At 38.1% G+C, this 24,263-nt stretch overlaps 1 protein-coding gene across 3 annotated transcripts in view; it reads left to right on the forward strand.

The window, feature by feature from the left end:
• arid3a (AT rich interactive domain 3A (BRIGHT-like)) overlaps positions 1-23,636 on the forward strand; it is a 44,302-nt gene extending 20,666 nt beyond the window's left edge. For all 3 annotated transcript variants that reach the window (XM_036586248.1, XM_036586250.1, XM_036586249.1), the window contains exons 4-9: positions 10,390-10,462; positions 11,738-11,921; positions 12,883-13,124; positions 13,884-14,183; positions 17,378-17,467; positions 18,876-23,636. In XM_036586248.1, the coding sequence (XP_036442141.1) occupies positions 10,390-10,462; positions 11,738-11,921; positions 12,883-13,124; positions 13,884-14,183; positions 17,378-17,467; positions 18,876-19,006 (1,020 nt within the window). In that variant the 3' untranslated portion in view covers positions 19,007-23,636. The remainder of the gene's footprint in view (positions 1-10,389; positions 10,463-11,737; positions 11,922-12,882; positions 13,125-13,883; positions 14,184-17,377; positions 17,468-18,875) is intronic.
• Positions 23,637-24,263: the final 627 nt, after the last annotated feature.

Consider the following 24,263-nt stretch of genomic DNA (forward strand, 5'->3'; position numbering starts at 1 on the left):
TGAGGTTTTAGACTTTTTCTCTACTCTGGCTCAGGCCTTTAAAGATTAATTGGTATGGCACTAGCAAAGAAGCAAAAGGGGGAAAATGATGTGGAAAAGATCCATGTTCCTGTTCCTGCAGAGAGCAGAAGAGAGTAATGTGTTGAACTGTGTCCAACCAGCGCACGCTACATTGAGTAATCACTTTCTGGCAGAGAAGCCAAAAGTTGGAAGCTGTTGAGGACTTTGTGAGCAACAGTCAGGCTGCTGTCAAAGGCATGTGTGAGCTCAGGATTCTGGAAACTGGCAGCCTCTCAACATGGAGCAGAAGGAGGGGGAGCCACTGGAACGTAAACAGAGATTGCATAAAGGCTTAGCGTAGCACTTTTCCTCTCTTGGCCGCTCTTTTGCACCTCAGGCTTGTTTCTTGTGTTGGCATCTGTTCCTCTTTTTGCCATCACATCTTTCTACATGACATCCTGCACGTTAAAATATGTACACACTGTACTGTCATATGCAAAAGTTTGAACACCGCAGACAAATTGCATGTTCTGTTGGTTTTCTAAGAGTGAATACATTAACACATCCTCTATAACATATCTTAGTTTTTTTTTTCTGCTGATTTTAGTGCATGGTTTCCTCAGATTTTATGGGCCCTTTACTATATTAAAAATTTACCAAGTTTATTTTAAGGAAAACAGTATCACACGTATCTTGTGATAACTATCAAAAAAGTTTAAATCAGAAAACAAATGCTAAGGGAGGGTGTCCTGATAAATATATATATATATTTTTTTCTTTTTTTAGTTGTTGCGAAATACTTTTTAACATAAACTTGGGTAGTCTTTAACTGCACACCCACAAACAAAGAAAGCTTTATTTAAAACCTGTTCAAAAGCTTAAAACAGTGTAACTTCAAAGCAGAAAAGCAAACTTTTTTTTTTTTAATGATCATTTGCATTTGACCATCATGAAGTGTTCACGTAAAGCAACTGATGTTTTCAGATCAAGTAAAAGCAAACTAAATAAATAAACAAACAAACATTGGATTTACAGCTATGACATGCTATTTTGGCATTACTGAACTTCCCCTCTGGGATTTTTCATGACTCCCGGGCTGTTTCTTTGGAATAGCTTTGCATTGGGCTGTTTTATGTTCTCAAGCTAGTATCCAACATTAGCATACTAAAGGCTAGGAAGATGTATATCGAGTGACCTCCACATGACCAACAACCATTTATCCAAGTACGATTACGAGGGGTGGTGTCAGCTGACGAGAAGCGGACAAATCGAGGGTCGACAGAGGTTAAATGTTTGTCCGTCCTCTTATCGATTGGGCCGTGGGGCCACGTGAGCTGAGTCCTGTCATTAGAGGCTGCTACACGAGCCACAAGCTGTGACATTTGGGGGGCTGCAGGAGGAGCCTCTGAAGGCCATGGGTCATTGATTATTGCCACACGAGTTGCTCCTCTGTGAAAACAAAGCAGGTTGACACAGAGCAGAGTGAGGCCCTTCTCCAGACGTAACATCACTAACATCACCCCCCCGTCACCTCTCTTCCTCTGCCCTCACTTCCTCTACTGCTAGTCAACATGCTTGATACTAGAAGCTCACTGTTACAGCTGATGTTACACCTACACTGTAGGATGTTGGCTTTGCTGTGAATTATTTTCAATACTTTTGCAAACTCATTAGTCTTAGTCGTTGCACTTGTTTAACTGCTGTATATATAATGCTGTGTTGTGGTCGTTTGTACAGTGTGGTCTCATAAATACTGACCCTGTTCGTTGGAAACTGGAAGAACCTTGTTTAGGTTCACTGTAAACCAGTATATGGTTGAGATGACAAAGTTGTTTTTGACCTTGATTGCGTTTAGTGTTGGAAGATCGCAGAGCAGAAAACATTTTTTGTTTCTTGCATGTGCAAAAAAGGGAACTGAAAAGTGAGCTATTGCTGTTTTGGTTAATCCTCATTCGAAACATCCGAGGATGTTTGCGTGTTGGCAGTTTGTGAGACACTTAGGTGCTGAAATTTGCATGTTTATCTGTGGGCAAAAAATCAGAACTAAAACTACTGTTCTAAAACTAACAAGCCAACTGAGAGGAAACGGTGGATCTCCCTGGGTGCAGGAAATCTTGCTTTTGCAGGCAATGCAAATGCATTCACTTTACATGAAAGGCGGGAGTCGTGCCAACTCGTGGATTCTTTGTGTTTGCTCTGGCCTTTTGTCCTTTATCAGCTTGATTGGAATTTGATGGAGGTGGAGGAATTTAGACAGAACAGAACAAGCCCCAGCCTGCTGTTCTGTGCTCCGGTTCATGTACTGTGCTGGCCTGATCTCCAGTTAGACCAGAATGGAATACAATACAATGGAATTGAATGGAAATTATATATGCCCCAAAGGGCAGTTAATTACTGGTCAGCTGTCAATAAAGCAGCAAAGCACAAACATAAAAACATTACAAAACATAAATGCAAGATGAACGTAATCCACTAAAGGTGTACATTATGCAAGACATTCAGTGTCCACAAAGCTTGACAAAGAATAGTCATTTATCAACCTGAAAGTTGACAAGTCACCCTGTGCCAGACAGATCAACATTAACAGCAACTCAGGGGTAACAATTCAGTTAGACCTGCACATGTACGTCTCGTAGGGGGGACTCAAAGCTGCACATACCGCAGTGTAAAATTTCATTTCCTGATGTGGAAGGAGATAAACCTGACTCAGTTAACGCATGACTTGCGAGATTGCTAAATTCAAAAGTAATTTGAATTATTATTTTTTTTCTTTTTTTTGGTGTGAGTTTCATGTTTCGCTCTGCTGAGCGATACAAAATAACATTTTCATTGCGCAGGTGTTCATCACAGTGTTACTGACTCCATCTCAAAGAAAGAGGCCACTGTTACAGAAGCTGGCGCTGTTGTTTCTCGACAATGTGTCTCTTTTTTATCAAAGAGAACTTTTGCAGGGTCCACCCTGCATTCAGCCATTGAGCTCTCATAACATGCTCTTCTTTCATTATCCATTCTGAGGCATGTTCAGCAAAATCTTGTCCGTTCTGCTGAAACCAGGCGGTTGTTTCCTACCCATCCCCCTCCACCCCGTGCCTCAGAGGTGATCGGCAGGTGTGAAATGCCGTTACATGGTTTCGAGACCAGTGGCTCGTATGTCACCACGAGTGTAAAGTCTTCTGAGTGTCTATGCCACAGGATTGGATTCAGTGTTCCCACTTGCTGGAAAATGCAAGGGTGACTTAGTGAAATATGCAGGTACAAATACTCAGACTTCAGGATGACCTCAAGTATTGTATATCATTCTTTTGTCCATTTTAAAAGATGCTAAAAGTATAATTAAAGGTATACACTTAAAGTGCCAGAGAACACTGTGTAAAATATTCAGAATGTTAGTATGATACTAATATTGAGTGTTCCAACAGAATTTTATTGAAAAAACAAGACAGAGATTAAATAAATCATGGCTTAAACACCACTGGTCAGATCTGTCTGAGAACTGTCTGATTGTGGCCTAATGTTCCAATGAGCTTGACTGGTGTCCCTCAGTCAAAGACTCCCAGTCTGCTACTTCACTGACGAACCAAACATAACAGCATGAGTGGGATTAGATGAGTGAAATTGGTTCTGCAGGTGGTGGTGTAGACCCCTCTGAGTCCACTCACTAAAAACATTGGCCCGCATTTATCAGGCATCTCAGGGTAAGAACACTGAATTAAGATCAGGCCTCATCACGTCATGGAATTTTATTCAATGTTAGATAAAAAGCATAAGCTGATCCTAATCAGTAAAATTACTCTAGGAAGTTTAATTAATATGGGCCATCGCCTTCACTTTCCTGTTAGCGTTGTCTCTCTAAGTTTCTCAGGCTCAGAAAGGGACGTAGGGGAAGACGGTTTTGTTGAAACTGTGTGGGCAGGACAAACACAGCCTTGTGGTTAGTGAGGATAGTGTTTACATGAATGCTCACCCAATATTAGGACTTCCTGGTCTGCATTGAAAATTATTAGTGAAACTTTGGGCATTTAGTGGACGTTAGTAAGTTATTCACAGGACATACTTTTTTTGTGTACATTGTGAGGAAGATTAACCTACTTGTGAAGAAAATATGGATTTAGGTTTCCTGGGGCTTTAAAGGAATAATTGGGCAGAAAAAAGGTGACCCTTACCCCAAATGCGGTCAGTCAGCTAAGGCGTGATTTGTTTCTGAAGTTTACTTCTTTAGTTTTTTACTGGAGCTGGGAGCTGTGAACAAATGTACACAATTACAGACAAAATTCAGGGCTCCAGATTGCTACTACTGCTGTTTTAGCTGTGTCGATTTTAATAGATAATAGTAAACTGCATCAAGTCTGTTTCAGGTTATTTAATAGCCTAATGAAGTTTGAGGCAAGAGTTTGCTGCTGTAGGCGTCCAGTTAGCATGTTGCTACTTGGTGGGGCATAAGCTGCCAATATTTGTTTACTGCACTAGCCTCATAACACCATTGGAAAACTGATGATGCAAACTTGAAGTACAAAATATCTTTGACTGATTGATTACATTGGCTGGAACACTACTGCTTGAGCTCAGTACTATCAGCCCATTAGCTTGCTACCATACGGGTTCATCTTCATACCATACCTCGTTGCTTACACTTGGGTAATATTTCTAAATAAGTGTTAAATAGACAGAATGCTGCTCTAGCATGGCCTCATCACAGTGCATGTCATAGTACATTTGCATGAGTGGCTCTCTATTGGACTTTTCCATCACTTGTTCAGCCTGATTTGTATGCTTTTATATAAGCAAGCTTTCCCCCCGTGACTCTGGCAGATAAATAGATTTTTATCTGTTTCAGAGGTGGGGGGGTTGGGGTTGTATAAGCACAGCTCTATCTCATCGTAACGAGTAGACACTGTGAAGGAAGCCCAGAGGAACAATGAATGAGAGTCAATTAGCCTCGATTTTGTCTTTCTACAAGAGAGTTAAGTGTTGACAAGGACGTTTATGCTCTTCCATTCACACAACTAGATGGCCAAGGCTTTTCGTCATCCTTCGAAGCCACCACCATTTTTAGTATGGACTCTGTGCATTGATTGACAGCTGCTTTGTGCATCCACCAATGACATAAAGGCTCGTTACCAGAAAGACCCTGAGCAAAATGTTTAGAGTAGTCTCTTTATTCTGCAATTTATTCTGAGGGTATTTGCATTGAAACCATCTTTATAAATTGTCACTTTCCTGAAAAAAAAATCCTTCTTAACGCAGTAAAATTTTTTAAAAAGCAAATCTTTTAAGGTTTTTAAGTTACACTTTTTAACCCCTAACATGACAACTGCAGTTACACTCTTTAAAATAACAGTACAGTGTTTCCCATATATAGGCTAAAAATATTTGCAGCCCTGCAAATATATTGATGGCCATCCAAGTACATTTTGTTCCATTTTAATTAGGATTGAATGATTTGGGGAAAAAATATCTAATTGCGATTTTGCAGAACTATATAGCAACTTAAATTCTGATTGATTATTTATTTATTTATTTATTTATTTAAGTACTATTAGGCCCAGACCTCTGTTTTTTGCCTAAGACCAACATATCTACATTTTTCTGCTTGAATGCTGAACTCAGTGCACCAGACTGCCATGTGCAGTCATGTACTCATCACGTAGGTATTTGGTTGCTCCTGATTGGTCTAACACATCTACAGGCGGTTCACAAGCTGTGTCGTTAAGTTAAATTTCCCCACTTTAAACTTAAGACAACATTGTTGATAATGTAGGTTAGAATTAAAAGCACTTGCGACTTAAAAATTGCACTCTTTAAATTGTGATTTCGATACAAAAAACTATTATTCTTACAGCTATTTTTTTCACCAATATCCAGTTTTCATCTTGTCCCATTTAGGCAAATTCCAACAAGAACATATTTCAGAAATGTTATGAATAAACAAAGCACACTGTGTAACTGATGCAAAACATCACTCTTTTGTCCTGTGGTTGCCTCCGTTGCCTAAACTTTGACTTTAAAAGAAGCTTTTGTTTCTGATTTCGTCATTACAAAAATGCTAATTGTGGAGACTCGTATATTCAAATAATGCCCCATCCCCCACCCCCAGGTTTGTTTCAGACCTGTGGGAAGCACCAAGGTTCTTACACGGTACTTGGCCTGGGTGTATGGTTCTAGGAAGAAATTTTAATTAGTGCAGAACCTTTACATTACGTGGAGGTTGTTTAAATGTTTACAAAACTGGTTGTCCATTAAAATGTTCTTTAGGGAATAAAAAGTAGTTCTTGTAAGGAATCGCTCCAAAAAAGCCACTTTACTTTTAATATTAACAGATGTTAAGAACGTTTTTTTCCTTCTCTTTTGAAGTTGCTATTTCTGAGATACAAGCAGGGCTTAATTTGAGGGAGCATGCAAGGAGATGCCAATAAAATGACAGAAATCGTCCCCGTTGTAAAAATGCCTGACGCCTATTTCTTCCCCCTTTAGATTAATGTCGTTATATCACATAAGATATTCTTTATACAGATTTTATTTCCATCCACTACCTTGGATGTTTTTGAGCTGCCACCCCACCACCTCGTCATTTGAGACCACCAGCCCTTTTTTTTTTGTTGTTGTTTTTTTTTTCTCCACAATTCCACCACTGGATGCGAGGGTCTTACAATGAAGAACTTTGGGTGGTGATAACTGATGAAGCTGATAAGCAGCACTTCCAGCTCTCTCTGGTGGTATAGTGGTCAAGAATGCTGGGAAAGGGAAGGCCTGTTTGTAAATTAAAGGAAGGCGGCACTGATGGAATTCCATTAGAAAACGAGAGAGAGACGGAGGGGAGCCGTTTAGGAGATTTATGGTATGGTGCTTCTCAAATATGCATGCATCCTGTAATTAAGCCTGCGCTGCATTACGGCCCATCCCCCCTCAGTCATTCAACCCTCTCCTCCCCTTCTATAGGCCTCTGAGACTGCTTCACATCAGCTACTATCAGACCTGAAGCCTAACTCTCCTTGTTTTGTTCCCAAGAGATGTAAGAATTAACCTTTCCTATCGCTTCCTGCATAGAAAATAATTGTACGTGAGCACGACTGGTCTGATGGGCCAAACATGACCTAACAGTATGTTCCTTCTCGCTGGCAGCCATGATATCATTGTGAATTCTTCAGGTAGTGTTGGTTTTTTTTTTTGTCTTTGCCCACATCTCAGGCGCACGTCTGAACGTTAGCAGTGTGATTCATACCGGATTTTCAGGATGTTTGACCTTTTGTGCGTTTTATATCATTGCTAAGTCATTGTGGGCTCAGCACTAGTGTGCATTTACGATCAGATATCTTCATTTAGATCATCAGTGCTACTTTCAGCATGACTAAACCGTTCTGCCGTCTGTGTTTAGCTGATGGAGCTGATGGAGTGCAGGACAAAATCATGTCTTTATTCTGTTTCATGCATGTAAAATGCCGATACGAAGTGTAGTTTCTGAATGCTCAATATCAAAACAGTACCATAACAAAAAAATCGAAAGCACTTGTCATCTGAACAGCCAGTCTTGATTAGATTGAACACAGGAAAAATCTAATTGTTCTGACTTAATTAACAAAATTCAGTCCCTTTTTTTTATTAATGCAAAACTCACATCTTATCAAATAAGTATAAGTATAACTCAGTATTTGAAAAATGGCAAGGTGAGCATGTCCATAGCATAACATCAGAGTTAGTCAGAATACTTTGAAAACAACAGTGATGGCCAAATACTGAATTCAGCTGGTGTAAATGTGTGCAGTATCATATTCCATTACAATACACAAAGTAATGTATTCCATGTAAATTCAGAATACATTTAGAAAACATTTAGAGTACATCACAATAATAATAAGGCAATTTTGTATTTTTTTGTATTTTTTACTTATTTTGCATGGTTCCTCATTATTACTGGTTGACATTTTTTTTTTCATGTGATTGTTCTGTTAATGTTTGATGAAGTTTGACTGAAGTTCCAAACTTCTTAAAAACCTGTATTTCTTTTTTGCTCTCATTGCCTGCTTGAGTCCTTTGCTGCTCTCACAATCCACTAAGCATGAGACCAGTACAGCACCATGCTAAGCTTATCACTTGTGAACATGTCCACTACTGAGGAGACTGTTCAGTTCCATCCTTCCTCAGAACAGTTCAGTAAAGCTCAGATAAATAACTGGCTCTTCATTAGGGCTGCAACAAACGACTAATTTGATAGTCGAATAATCTATCGATTACCGAAACGAATAATCGATTATTCGGATTATGAATCACTACATTACCAAATAACTTCTATGTAGCTATTAGTTTTTAAACTTAGCTTGTTTTATGCATTTGCTGACTAACAATGAAGACAATAAAGATGACTAACATTCAGAAATTCACTGTTTTAATGAACTTTCTTGCTAATACAAAAGATAAAAGAATAAAACCCCAATATATTTTTCCTGTCAAAATTTATAACGAAGGATGTGCAAAGTAGCAAAATATAACGAAACTAAATCCGTTTTCCTTTGATCAAGTAAATAAAAAAAAAAAATCAATCTAAATTTAGATGTTAATTTTAAACTGCAGTCTGTGCTCTGTGCATTTTGCTGTCTGTCTACACTCTGCTGAAACTAAACTCTACAATCACAGGTCTTTATTGAAACGGAGGAAAGTCAGTATCTCTCCGTGCTCCTGTAAGAGGCCTGATCTCCTCTGAGAGCAGATACTCCCTGCTGCAGGGAAGATGTGCTCTGATGGAGCGGAGGGGAAAGTGACGAACGATTGTGGCAAACTTCACTATGAACAGTTAAATTTGAATGATTTTGTGTAAACACTTAATTTCATTGATAACCCCTTGTCCAGCTGCCCTGTGTGTTCACAGAGAACTATCTCCTTAAACTGTTGGCGAGTGGAGCTAAACGTTCACGGAAAACAGAAACCTGTTTGTAAACTCTCTCCTATGTTCACCGAATTTGACCCCACTGGTGGCCTCGACGTTAAGACAACGATGTGACGTTTAAAACTGTAAACGGTATCTGGAAAGTGAACAGAGTCGCTGTGAATAACAGTTACTTGCTTCTCTGTTCAAACTCCATTAACGATACCAGAGAACAGCATTTCCAAATACAAATGTTACAGCTCGGCTCACAACATGAAGTAGGACGGAATTTAACATTAACGTTAGCGTTAACTAACTAACTCGTTAGCACAACTATCGCCTCGTCCCAAAGCACACACTGCTGCATTTCACACACTACACTAATGAGTTCACTTCTAATGGTATATGCACTGTTTTTACACACTATTTAGTGTGCTAGTATGCGGTTTGGAACAGGGCGATTCCTACTGAGATGAATCTTCATCCAGTGAGACAAGTTTCCTTTTCAGGTGCTCCAGCACGGAGGATGTGCTCTCATGCCAGCTAAGGTCGGCTTTACAAATAGCATAACTCAGGAAAAAAAAAAGGTTTTCAGATTTTTTTTTCTGCTGTTGTTAACTCTCCAGTAAGTGGTGATGAAACGTTCCTAGTGAGCGTGAGATATACATGTAATGACGTCACCAACTAATTGCCTACTAAATTAGTTGCCATCTAATTTGGTCGTCGATTTTAGTCAACTAAGTCAAATAACCGTTGCACCCCTACTCTTCATGTTGATTTTTCACATTTGATTTTTTTACTATTTTCAATAAGCTGTTCCTCTTTAGAGTCTAACGAGTGTACTCTAAATATTCTGCAAAAAAGTTAAAAGTAACTCTACTCTGAATGCTGCCTTTTTCAAAATGTAACATGGGTGAATGCAGATAGTTTAAATTTCTGTATTCTGCATACATATTCTGAATACTTATAATACTTTCCATTACATCTCAGCCCTGCCTAACATTCATCACACTGTATCTAAAACACATACACAATGAATTATACCTTATGCTTTTTGTTTCTAAGGTCACAAGTTATTGAACACAACTTATCTGAGTGTATGGATTCCCCATTCAAGTCAAACTAGCATGTGCAGTTTGATTCATCTATAGGCAGAATGCAAGGGCAGTATAGTGTTAGTCTATTCTAATTAAGGGTTGAAAGTATTCAAGGTTAGTTCTTCCAACTACAACTCGCCCTGTTACAGACTGGTGAGGCAACACTCATCTTGCTTTGACTCATACATACATGAAATCTGAGTAACAACTGGTAGCTGGTCCACAGATTATGTGTAAATCAGACCTTCTCAATTGGTTAATATGAATGAATCCCTCAAAATACGTTGTTTTTAATTCAATGATCCAGCGTGATTTTTATTGCTACAGTTTCATGTACAGATTTTTGTTGCTTCTTTTCTTTTAATACAGGTTCATCCAGTTCCCAGTTGCGCCTTAACTCTTCATTGTCTGTCTTTTTCTCTTCCTTCTTCACAGCTTTACGAATTGGACAGCGATCCAAAGCGAAAAGAGTTCCTGGATGATTTATTCAGCTTCATGCAGAAGAGAGGTATGTCATTATCCTAGACTTATTTGAAATTGCTTTCACGTTACACAGTAAACGTGCTGAAAAGTGTTGAATTTCACATTGTCGGGATGCTTACTTGTAGGTTAACTTTGTTCAAGATGAAAAAAAGCTAGAAAAAACTCAGTAAGCATGAGTTATGAAGCACAGTTTGTTTCTAAACAGACTGTTTACAACTGGCTATGACTGCCTTACCAACACCTACAACAGTTCAGCTCAGTGCATTGTGTGAGAGTAGATTTTATACCCCCTATTGTTCCCCTACTGTGACGCACAAGCCCCCAGCTCAGGTTTCAGCCCGATGGAGTGATATTTATTTCTAGGATGACTGTTTTATGGCCGCTGGCATTTTTATTGTTGTACACTGCGCTAAACTGGATCTATGGCTTCTGAACATGTAGGATACATTCTGTATGTGTGTGAACATGAGCACATGTTGTAGTTTGGCCTTGGGACTGTCCAGCCACTATCACTGGTTACTTCTGAGATATAAGCCCCACCATACAGTCTTTCACACAGAATTGTTTTTCTCATACATGCGTGACTGATACGCTGTTTTATGCGAGTAAATGTTTTATTTGAACGTCCTGAAAAGAAGTTTGTCCTTCAAACAAAACACACTGGGAGGAAAAAAAGAAGCACATTTATACTCAGTTAGCTTGACTCTGCCCCCTATTGGTGAGAAATGTGCCAAGACAAGGACATTCCCTTCCCAAAGGTCTAAATTAGGATCTGGACGATAAACAATAATTTTGTCATAGTCCTAACCAGCCATAGAAAGTACACCTTATGTAGCTTAGTGTTATCTCCTAAAGGAAGAGTTTGGCAAAAAATTGACACATGTAGTCAGTCAACCAAGGCACGTTTGGTGTCCGAAGCTTGCTTCTTCAGTTTTGCACCGAAGCTAATACAGCTAACAGTAATGGAAATGTATACCCAACTTAACATTGTTTAAGCTGAATACGTAAATCGATACTTACCTCAAATCATGTTCAGTTGTTAAGTAATCTCAAAGAGACTTCTTAATGTAGTTTCTGACTCTCTGACATGCGGTAATACACACAAGTTAGCTAAAAAATGTAATAGCAGCCGACCTCTGTACTTTTATTTCTTTATGTAAGCTTCTATGACTTGTTGCCTGCATTAGCCTTGTAGCTTTTCTTTTAAAAGCAAAAGCAAAAACTATGTACCCAAATATAGATGTTCATGCTAGAAGAACATGCTGCTATTAAATCTGTGTTGGGTTTTATTTTCTCTTAGGGACCCCTGTGAACAGGATCCCCATCATGGCCAAGCAGGTGCTGGATCTGTACATGCTGTACCAGCTGGTGACAGAGAAGGGGGGGCTGGTCGAGGTCATCAATAAGAAGCTGTGGAGAGAGATCACCAAAGGCCTGAACCTGCCGACCTCAATCACCAGTGCTGCCTTCACTCTCAGGACACAGTGAGTGCCCCATGCTCTGCAGGCCTGAGGGGAAAATATTTTATAAGTTACTTGCATTCAAAACCACTCTAAAACCGGAATGTTGATGATATGCAAGCAGAATATTTTCTTCTTGCTCAAATATTGATTTTACATCTGAGTTTATGCAAATGGATGACCTTGATGAAGGTTTTTTTGGCCACAATCCCATTCCAGATCCTTTAATATTGAATGTCTGGGTCCTGGTATCTCTAAAAATATACAAGACAGCTGCATAATGTACACTTCCAGTACAGAGTAGTCATTTCAAGAAGTACTTTTTTCTCAGCTTTAAATATGCTACTGTTAAGTGTGTAATAGCCACACACCCCAGTTCCATGTGAGGTTAATTTAACCTTGATTAGACGAAAGGTGGCCAACTTAACTGCAGTCAAAATGCTGACTATTGGCCTGTTTTCACTTTCCACAAATTAGTTACACGCTACATACATTGAAAAAGCTCATTAACTGTGCCTCATTTCCACATGTTGTGGACAGTGTTCATTTATGTCACTTTTTAAAACAGTGGTGTAAATAGCATGCCTAAATATTGGGCTTAATGTAACCCAGTGATGCCTGCTAAACTGGAGAAAATAAAACATGCTTTTTGGTCAGTAGCTTGTCAGCTCTTTTTGTTCTTGGTATGACTTGGTAGTTTTTGCTATTAGAGCTGATTCAAGACACAGACTAACATTAGAGACACATGTGATGAACGTCAAGTTAGACAACTTCAACATCCAAAAACATTCCATCCGGACTGACAATTGCAATAGTTGAGAACTGTCAATGATTGATGATACCGTGTCAATCGACACAAGCCTGCACTAATGCTATAACCGTTGATTGAAATATTCCTCAGTCAGCTCTGAAGTCTTTCAGATCAGATTGGTATTTCTCAGTTCTGGTTGTCTCAGACCTAACATTGTCAATCCTCTCTCTTCAGATACATGAAGTACCTTTACCCATATGAATGTGAAAAGCGGGGTCTGAGCAACCCCAACGAGCTCCAGGCTGCCATAGACAGTAACCGCCGCGAAGGACGCCGGCAAGGCAGCTCCCTCTTCATCTACTCCCCCAACGGGACACCCACCATGCTTTCCTCCACCAAGCTCTCCATGCCCAGCATGGGCCTTTCTATGGCCACCAATGGGGCTTCACTCTCCTCCTTGCAGAAAGTCAAGAAGGGTAAGGCCAGGCTTGACTGGACTCATGAATTTGATTTATTTAGATGCCCCTGTTTAGTGCAGATCAGTGACGTCCCATGTCTTATTTGTGATCCTTTTGGCTGCTTGGAATATTTACATAAAGAGAAGTTACCTAGACTCTTTGTATGATTTTCACTTATCCATCAAGTAGAAATATGGCTGGCACTGCAAAGGGGCAACCCCAGCAGGCATTCAGATTTTGAATTCTTCAAGGTGTCACAATGCTTTGTAGACTGTAGGGATTTTTTTTATCTCATCTAAATGGATGATGTTTTGGCATGTGCTAACTTTAGTATTTATTTGAATGTACCATGTCTTAATTACCTTCACCTTCCACTTTATTAGAAACACTTTGTACTCTACTCACTGGATGCTTTATGCGGTTCACCTACCTTGTAGGTCTACTGTTTAAGTGTACATTGTACATAAAAACAGATAAGCTATTGTCTCTAACGCTGTACAACTTGTTGGCCAGAGATTGTATTTATTTATTTTTTTTAATGAGCTACCTTTTTGACAGTGAAGTACTGCCGTAAATTATTATGGTTAAAGGTTGTGCTTACTGTTGTTCATAAAACAACTCTTTGTTAAATGTGCGAAATGCTACAAACATAAATATTATTACAAACAGCTCTGCAACACAATAAATGTCTGCATAACTCTGATGCTCACCTCCTCCTGACCTTTCTTTTTCTGTTTCCCCCCTTCTCTTTGGTTTGTTTCCCTCTTCTCCATCTAGAAGACGATGGTGGTCAGTCTCTTGCTGCCACAAGCAGCAGGCTGCCCGGGGCTCTGGCCACTCAATCTGTGGCTGCGGCTCAGGCAGCAGCCGTGCAGGCCGCAGCAGCGCAGGCTGCCATGGCCGCTCAGGTAGCTGCACTGGAGCAGCTGCGGGACAAGCTGGAAGCAGGTGAGCCGCCAGAGAAGAAGATGGCCCTGCCAATGGAGGAACATCAGCGCCTCCTTCAGAGGGCACTGCAGCAAAATCTGCTGGCGATGACTGCACAGATGCCCATGAACATCCGCATCAACAGTCAAGGTAAAAAAGGCCTGAGGCATAACATGCTGCATATGGTCCAGCCACAAGCACTTTCTGTTAAGACTGTACTTCCAGACTCAGTGTTTCATTTGGACATAAGCAGTAGGGCAGCACAATTTATTGTATTTCTGTCATAGTCTCCACATAAAACACATCATTAAAGGCTATGATAACAGAAAGGCCAATATTAACAACATCTGAAAGTTGGAAATAAAAGCACTGGTTACATAGTTATGTGCGCACAGCACCAAAGTGAAATCTTTCACTCTGTAGACTACAAGGTGACCACATGAACAACTAGTTTGGTACCAAAAAAGGCAAAATGGCAAAAGTTATGGCACATTTTCATATTGTATGTTTTATTTTATTTACAATATGTTAAACTCAGCAAATAAATAGTAATTGTGCACTCTCTGTAGCGGTCGTGTTAACTTACTTTCACTTAGAAAATCAACAAAACATATTTTGGCCAGGGGTGTTCAAACTTTTGCATACGACTGTAAGTCAGTTTCAAAGTGTTTACTGATCATCTCTGTCTTGTGTGCTCTCTCAGTTAGCTGTCTTATTTTGCCTGAAAAAGCGCACCATGTTTTTTCTAAGCAGGAGACGTGGTGTGACTCGCATTTAAAAAGTCGTCCTCGGAACACCCCCTGATGTGTCAAGCACTGCTGGCCGTTGTCATGGGGAACACAACAAACTTTCCCACCTAAAACAACTATGCAGAGGTGTATGAAATGAAATGTTTAGCAAGAAAGCCTGAAAGCGTAGTTAGGTTTACCTCTCTTCACAATCCACGTCAGCTCTTAGACAGCAGTAAAAATTTCCATCCCAATTCACAAGTATAGGCGCAAGCTAACAAATTTTGGTTTTTGCTTAATCATTTCCGAAGTATTTTATCAATACTTTCATTTTTTTTTATATACAATCACTCCACACATCTCTGCTATACGTTGCACCTATCGCTTATAATCAATTCAGCCGAAAGTGTCAGGAGTACCAACATTACAACCGACCCAACAGACGGGGGTAATTGTAACAGAATAAGAGGCTAGTTGTAGCAAATGCTAAGAAGTCTTAATGCTGATCAGAATTAATTCAGTACAATTCTATGTTTTTTAACCAGACAAGCTTTCCAACCTAAATGCATACAGATTAAATTAAATATGATTAGAGAATAGCGTGTGGCAAACATGGAAAATGTATTTTTGATCACAAAGTAGAAGAACAAATGTCAGCAATATTGCAATATTTATTTACAAGACATCTGTAGCTTGTTTTTGATGAATCGGTGCATAAAAACCTAAAAAAATCAACTGTTTTGAATGTATATGGGAGAAATATGAACTTCTTTCATTGTTTGCTTTGGAAGGCTTAGTTGTGAGAGTGCTTAAACTAACCCTGCTGTGTGGAGGCTGTTCTTTAGCCTGGCTAGCTCTCATGGTGAGTTATTTACATGGTGTAATATTACAGCCACCAAGAGAGTGATAAAAATAATGTACATGTGAATTCTGTGACGTGTTCACATAAATCAGTAGTCAAAAATGCTTGTTATGAAAAAAAGTTACTTTTATGGTACAAAAACGTTGAATATCTGTCCAATTGCTGTCAAAATTCGCTAACGTTGCTAAAGTAATATGAGAACATGACTAAAAGCACTTCTCAGACCGGTTTAACTACACAAGATATCCATGTTATGTTTTTATCCCGCATGAGTTTGTGTCCCTAAATCCACAGATGTTGAAATTTAATCATAATTTGTTGCATCTTACAGAGTCATTGTAATACTAAACATTTTTGACAAAGATTGAATTACAATGTAAATTCCTAATATAGTTTCCCTGCCAAATGGATTGAATAAAGTCTGTATGATAGCTTGTCTCTATTGTAAAGAGGTATGGCCTTAAATTCCACCTTGTTATGTCTCTAAAGATGAATTAGAAAAAAAGTGCTCTTTTTTCCCCAAATGGGCAGGCGGATTCCTGTAATCTAGAAATTGAGGCTACTCTGGAGTGCTTTTTAATTATGTTACTTAAAGGAAACCCTTGTTTACAGCAGGTGAAGGGGAATCCGTAACTACTTCTTTTGAAATCTTGTGGTAAAATCTACCTGAAATCTTCAGCCTTTTCACTGAACAGCATTCACTTTACAGTTTTCTGTGAAGTGAAACCAGGCCTCTTCCCACCTTCATTCAGTAGTAGCAACTCTTATCAGTAAAGGGTGTTTCGGACCATTCATTTCATTTCCTTTTCTTTCATGCTATGACACATAAATTTGTTCATTACTACTCTTCATTCATGCTTCTTCTTCTGCATATGTCATCTTGGTCATTGGCTTGCATTTCCTTATAACTCTGATGGCTTGAAGTACTTTGTCCCAGCAGCGCAGAGTATTGTTCTTACTGTTTACGATAGTGAAAGAAGGGGACAGGATGAAATTGTTCTCTGGAGAAACTTTGATAAGCAGTGAGTGAAGTTTGAAAGGATCAAAGATTAGTAAGAACTAAATGAGGTGATGACCCATTTCTCACCTGCTGCCATGTGCTGCGTAGCAGGAAGGGAAATCCCCATGATGACAAACAGTGGAACATCCTTTATTTGATGTAAACCAAAACCAAGTGGTTAAAGTACTGGTGGTTTTATTTGACACATTTCATAGTAAAACGTGAGCAAATTTAACTGTCTTTTCAGGCATCGTTTGAGTTCGCCTGGGTTCAGAAATATGTAGGAAGATATCGCCCCCTGCTGCTGTGAGAACTATGAGAACATGTTCTCTTACGTTATGAAGTTATCAGCCTGTAAATGTATAAACTTTTTCTTGAATTATGTCTGGCAGTTTAAATTGTCATGTGGCTAACATCATGATAGACGTACAATACTGCCATTTGACATTTTCCATAATTAATTTTGTTTTTATATACAATAATAAATAATGATGATTTGCAATTAAAAAAAAAGTTTTATTCAATATTTTAGAGACTCTATGATGGAGAAAAAAAGATAGATAATATACTGTAGTTATTGAACATGATTTTGTTGTTCAACTTTTGTACATTTATGCTGTGAAATGAATAAAATACATTTTGGTCCAACATCACCTAAACATTCTTCTTGTGTACGGTTTGAAATATTGGTCAAATCTAAACATCAGTCCGATGCCAAGAAAGCATATATGTGATTGATTTTCTTCCATCTCAGATGGCAGACAGGATTCGGCCCTCAACCTCACCACGAATGGCATGAGCAGCATCAGTATGTCAGTGGAACTTAATGGAGTTGTCTACACTGGTGAGTGGCACATTGAAGGCAGCATCTACAGAACAGTCCCCTGCAGAAAGCAAATCATCTAACAAATAACAAACAGAGAAATTACACAATTTTCCTCTTACCTAGTGTAGAAGTTATGGAATCTTGCACTCCATCAGTTAGCATTGTTTAAACTGCATGCCAATATTATCACACACACACATTTGTTTAAGACTACAGTTGTTAAGTAATCTCAATTAGACTTGATTATGTAGTTTCTGTTGCTGTTTAATATGATTATTTATAAAATAATGGGCAACAGTACAGGCAAAAATTCAGGCTTCAGTATGATTGCAGTACTAAAATGCTGTAATTTATAATTTACAATAACTTACTGTTTTCTTAAATTGTGATATTGTATTTTGCTATGCATTTTGGGAGCTGAAGTCCATGCCCAACAGCTTTCTTTTTAATTCCCAGCAAGTTACTATAAAATTAGTAATTCCAGAATTCCCTAGAATCTCTACAAAAGTACAAAAGATTCCAAAACATAAACACAAAATGCAAGATTTCATGAAAAGAAGATTTTAAGTGTTTGTAAAGTTTGTGCATTAGCCATAACAGAAAAGTGAGATACTAACCATGAAATACAATATTATGCTTGTGATAGTCTATTTAAGGTGGAGTCAGTGAAACATGTAGAAACTGTTGTTGTAGGCAGTGCTATAGCTTTCTATAGTGATATAGTATCTGTAGAGTGTATCCCCCACAAGTCACTGGATATCAGGCCTTGATGTCCAGTTGTGTAGTGTCCAATAAATTACAGGCACCTGAACTGACCTTCACAGAAATTCCTGTAATTTAGTGTAATTGTGGTTTGGTTTTACAGTTCCTGTATCATTTAGCTGTAAAAGATGTCCAGAATTATTGTAGATTTACAGAGTGTACTGTTTTAATTAGATTTTATTGCTTTCAAGTTTCAATAATAAAGTTACTGTTAAATGTCTTACAGTAGAATACTGTATATTTACAGTACCTTACTGTCAGCTAAGCTGCAGATCACTTCAAATTTTACAACATTCTTACAAAGTACTACAGGTTTTAGCTCTGTGACAGACTTTTGTCCATGTTTTTACCCAAAACAAAAAAAGGAATCTTTGGACGCCAAAAATTTCTTAGCTGATTAACTGCATTTGAGGGATGAGAAAATTGTGTGAATTGTTTTTTTTCCCCCCAGGCTATACAAATTCTTATTGCATTAATGTGAATTGTAAAACTCTCTGAGCTATGGGTTAGAAGTGGTGCTCATGCCAGTGTAAAGTGTTTATATAGTCCTTTTTGAAATCTGAAATGTTAATAGAGGAGGAGATCGATTACCAATTTAACCATGATGCAACTTTTTTGTTTGTTTTAACTCTGTATGCACTCTTTCTCCCCTTGCTTGCTGCAGGTGTACTTTTTGCTCAAGCTACGGGTCTAACCTCATCAGGAGCATCTAACAAAACTCCAGGAGGCCGCAGCAGTTCCCAGACGCTTCCACAGACACCTACCTCATCCACCTCCACCAATCCATCACCTTAAACACCTCACACCCTCCCTGTCTCGAAGCTAGCTAAAGCCAAAAATCAACCTCATTTTCTAAAGCCTATGCCAAAAAAATATGATGCAGGAATAACAAATTCTCAGACCATTTAACATACACTATCTCAGGTTCTCTTTCTTGTCAATCTTTTGTTCAGTAGCCAAGATGAACTAAAAGAAGAAAATACCAACGAAAGAGTTTATTGTAAAGATAAACTTATATAATATATGCAAAATCTGTGAATAATTTATTTCTTTTCTGGGTACACATAGCTTGGAATTAGCAGACTAGAAACGGTAGCACACTGTTTACACTTTTAACACACCTGCTGGCTGACAATGAAGCTTCTCGTTAACAGGAGAAAAAAATGAACATTTTCAGAATACAGTTTTTATTTTCATTAGTGTTATAAAACTTATAAAATGCAAAAAAGGTTCTAAACTCTATGTATATCTAGAGTGCCTTGTGGAACATCTTTTCAACAGTTTTGGCCTTTGCCACAGCAGACTCATCTAAACTCTTCCCAACAGGAACATGTCAGATTCAGTGCTTGGTTTCTGACACAGAGTGCCTGGTCACTTGGCATTTTGGAAAGCTCAGTGGAGAACAGTTTGTAGTTATTAGTGACATGCCAATCATTTATTTTGGTTGCAAGTTCCGGAGTCTAATATGGTAAAAGTCTTGCTTATGTGTGAGTGGGGAATGTTAACGCTGCATTATCACCATACGGGGATATATTTTTACAAGACAGGGTACACATGCCTGTGTATGTAGATCATATATATATAATCTTGCTGAGATTGTGCTGAGGTTTCGAGATTGCATTTGAAAGGCCTTTTTTAACAGAGAAAATGGAAAGTAGAAATTCAACCAAACAGGTTTATTAAATGATGCGGCAGCAGACAAGCTTAAGCAAGGACCTTTTCGAGTCTGAACAAAATCAAGCAACGTTTTCTGTTTTCTACACCTGTGTGTTAAATATAGGTACTTGGCTCAAAAAAGCTCATCTGCTATTAAGTTATCAGATTAAATTCAGGAAACATCTGTGCATCAGAAATAACAGCCTTCAGTGGCATCGACTTTGAATTTTTCACCTTAGACCAATATAGAAGTGCCAGATTTGAAGCAAAACCAAATACCAACACAATATGATATTCATGTCCTATAGCAATGTGTTACATCATGGAGTTACTTTAAAAAAGGAACAAGATGCTTTTAAATAGACATATAAGGCTGTGTGGTGGAGCATATTTCAGTGGGCTTGTTTAATCTTTTCCATTAACTTTGTCATACAATTTTCATGGAGCTAGCATTGGAGTTTTTTGTTTTACTCCATGATAACAGCTTTATGGCCTAAACTTGATCAAGACTAATCAAGATCTTCTCATACTCAATAGTCCTGTGAAGTGGGTGGAAAGATTGAGTGAATTATACAGACTAACTTTTTTCAGATTTTATGTGTTTGTTTATGGTAAGTTGGGGCAGCTCCCAGTGTTTGCTCTTAACCTTCTGATTGGAGTGGTACAGCAGTAAAAGGGACTGTTGTTAGAAAAAATGCTATCCATTTTCCTTCAGGATTATGCATTATTCTGATTAACATGTTTGTCATGTTTTTGTCATGAGGCTATTTATCATTGTATGTTTTTTCATATTGTTGCAGGGTTTTCTAGTGTACCGTTTTAAGTGTTGGTTGCTAATTTCTCCATCAGTATCAAGGGACAAAATCTTCTAAATTTTGGCTTTCAAATAGTGTGGTTAGCTCACTACCATGGTGAACAGCTAGCCCTTTAGATTTTAGGACAGAGTGAAGCAAAGAAATGCTAGAAAAGTTAATAGGGGAAATGGCATATTGTGCATAACCAAAAAGTCAAAACAGGCATTTCTGGAGTATAATTTATGTCCTCAAGGTTTTGGCAGTGCTTTTCCTCTCAGACCCCTGCTGATAAAGGCCGTTGGAACCATTAAGATTTTGCTTTCTAATGGGAATTGGCTTAATGATTACTATTAGAGACCACAAGTGTCCTGTAGCACACATTAAGATCCCATTAGGAAACCATCAGATGCTTCTGCAATCAGTCCCAGGATGCCTGCTGACAATTAGAATTCTTTACACTGTGATATCAACCCATTAGGAAAACACAGAATACCATACTTTCAATGATTTCTGTGATTATTTTTTTTCATCAGGGACACACATTCAAATACCTGAAATATTGACTCCATACTTTCGTGCTGCACGTTAATGTACATAAAGTTCAGCTTGTAAGGTACTTCAACTTTCACACAGGCAGGAGTGTCTCTGTTTAGAAACTTCTTGTACAACGTATCCGACAAATCTCAGGGAAGACTTTTTGTGCTTTAATGATTATCAGGAAATGACAGAATACTTCATAGGTTTCTAGGCACGTTACTGTTAAAACTCTCTCTACCTCAGACATTCATTTTTATTCAGTCGCAGCAACACCATCAAATCACCATAATTCAAACCAGTGTACAAGTTTGTTGTACAGCAGCTTATTCCGATCATTTTTCATTTCATTTTCAGAGCACACGCAATCTCACCCACCTCAGTGTACCACCTGTGCCATTTGTAGAGCGCCGTGTAGCTTACGGCTTGAAAAGGCTTTATAAGGCTTCATGAACGTGTGGTGTATGTCTATGATATGTCATATTCTTAGATGTAAAATGTTCATTAGTTTGTTGAAGTGATGCCTGTCTGCTTTTCAAATTTGTGGGATGAACTTTAATCTTAACCTTAATCACAACTTCCAAAATAACATTTGATTTTGAGACGGCAGTGAACAGTAGTTTGCTGCACTCTAGTGGATGGAGTGTAACATTGACCTCAATGGCAATCGAATTCACACAACTCTCTTACTTAAAAATTCTTCTTACCCGTGTCTTGTTTTGTTTTTGTGGGCTGATGGGATTTCTGGAGGGACGCATGTGATCTACTTTGTATTTTGAGCCTTAAAAAATTTAAATGCGCAGTGCCCTCTAAATATGTTGAAGCACAAAAGTCAAATTCTTACTCAGCTGGTTAGGACTGAAAACAAAAGGTGTTCAGTTTTAATTTAAATTTACCCCTATGACTGTATACAGTCATCTAAATGAAATCTCCATTAATCACTATGCTGAAAATTGCCTGGAAATGAAAAAAACTTTTTTTAGTTTTACATCAGATTTCGTTTTTTTTATCTTTAAATCGTTGGAGAGTATAAAAAAGAAATGACCATTTTGACCTCACTGCTTCAGTCACTTTGGAGGACACTGTATATGTATATTGCAAAGACAACCAGAACTGCTTTGTGGAATCATGCAAACATGCTCACGCTTATTATAGGATGCCTTATGCTTTGACAATTTTGTTGGCTTTTCTTTCCCTACAATTTGATGTTACACTAAGACTGACGCTTTTTTTTTTTGGGATGTAAACAGCTAGAAAGCTGTTGTAGATTCTTAATTGTAGTTACAGATTGTCGCTGTCATGAGAAGGCCTTAAAATATAGCAGTTCTTCAGATGTGAAAAGCATATTATTTAAAATTATTTTGGCTTAGTCATTACAAAAATATTTTCCTTTTTTTTTTTTTTAAGTTCCAAGAGCTGTGAAATGTCCAAAGGGCATAAGGTGGAGCGTCAGTTTTGAAATTGGCCATGTGAAAGATCAAATGAATTTAATTAATATATTTTCTGTGAGGTTCTCTCACAGCAGCGACTACATGTTGTGATGTTATAATATGATTAGGAGGAATGCTGGGCCCATGTGCCAGCTTTGGTTGGGTTAACTAGCTTATTTTCATACACGTGGAAATAGTTGGGTTTTTAAACAAGGCATTTTGTCGTCTTCTCAGGAAATACACTTCTACCTCCAGATGTATGGATATGTTCATTTTAGGACTATGGTCATAACTTAGTGCATTTAGTACACAGAAATGAATTGTACCTTTGTAATGGTGTTACAGAATGTCTCGTATCACTGTGTGTGTGTGAGTTTGTGAGTTTGGATACTTTTTCTTAGTCTGTTTTTTATTTTTTAGGGTGTTTTGGACAAAACCTTAATGATAAAACATTATTCCACTTATGGGAGTTGCTCAGAGCTAAAGAGAAGCAGGAGTATGGGCAATGTTGTACCACTGTTTTGAACTGGGATTACCTGTAAGTTAATAATTTAAATCTGTCTTTGTGTTCTTTTGAAAATGTTTGACTTCTTTGGTATCTTAAGGGATTGTAACCGCCTCCTGACAGCTCTGCATTGTTCTCTAAGGGGTGAAAAAGAAAAATACAGTCCTTTCTTATTTAATCAAAATGCGTTTGTGTGAATAATTAACTTTATTTGAGAAGTGATATATCAAATATAATTTTTTTTCAATGAATGTCTACAGAAGTGCAGTTATTTCCTTAACAGTTGGGATTTATAATTACTCATTTTTTTAGATTATAATAGGACTTTTATTTTATGAGAATGTTCTATTCAGAGTGTGACACAGTGACATTGTACTGCTCAACACAAAACCTCTCACTCATACCAAAATGGTTTCACTTTTTTACAGGATTATTTCTAACAGTGATGTCTGCTATGTGTTGGTATGTAATGTAATGTAATAATTACATGCAGCTTCTGTTTAAAAGGTGCGTGTTGTGTTTTTTTTCTGTTGGTGATCAGTCTGGTCCACACTAGGCTACACATTTGTTGCTCACAGTTTTAATGTAGATCATATACTTTTTTTTTTGTTGTTTTGAGACGTTTACATTTTGTATCTGTCACCAGTTTTTCACTGTTTAGGATAATTATTATACCTTCAGAGTTTGAATTGTAAGTAAAGATGGATATATATAATAAAATGCAGGCCTGATCTGATCATGCTGCTTGTAGCTATTTAATATATTTAAAGAAAAAGAATTACGCTTTAGAAGATTGCGAATTAACCTAGTATAATTATCATAATCATCATATCACCAGGTTGTGACCCATTTGCAAAAATGAAAGCTTTCTTGTCTAAACCATATGCTATTTACTAAGGCCAAGTCATTCTCAGCATAAAAATTCAAAGGTCTCTTATTTAAAAAGAGGCTAATAACACATTCTGGTTAAAGACAATGTTCTAGTCAGTCATTATCATTATATATTATTCTTATAGATGTCAGAACATAGCTGTGAGAATTTGATTGCATTTGACGAGCATTAGTGAGGTCATGTACTGATGTTGGGTGAGCAGATCTGGATCACAAGTGCCACTCCAACTCCTCCCAAACGC

The sequence above is a fragment of the Colossoma macropomum genome, unplaced genomic scaffold (genome assembly GCF_904425465.1).
Source record: "Colossoma macropomum unplaced genomic scaffold, Colossoma_macropomum, whole genome shotgun sequence".
NCBI classification, from domain to species: domain Eukaryota; kingdom Metazoa; phylum Chordata; class Actinopteri; order Characiformes; family Serrasalmidae; genus Colossoma; species Colossoma macropomum.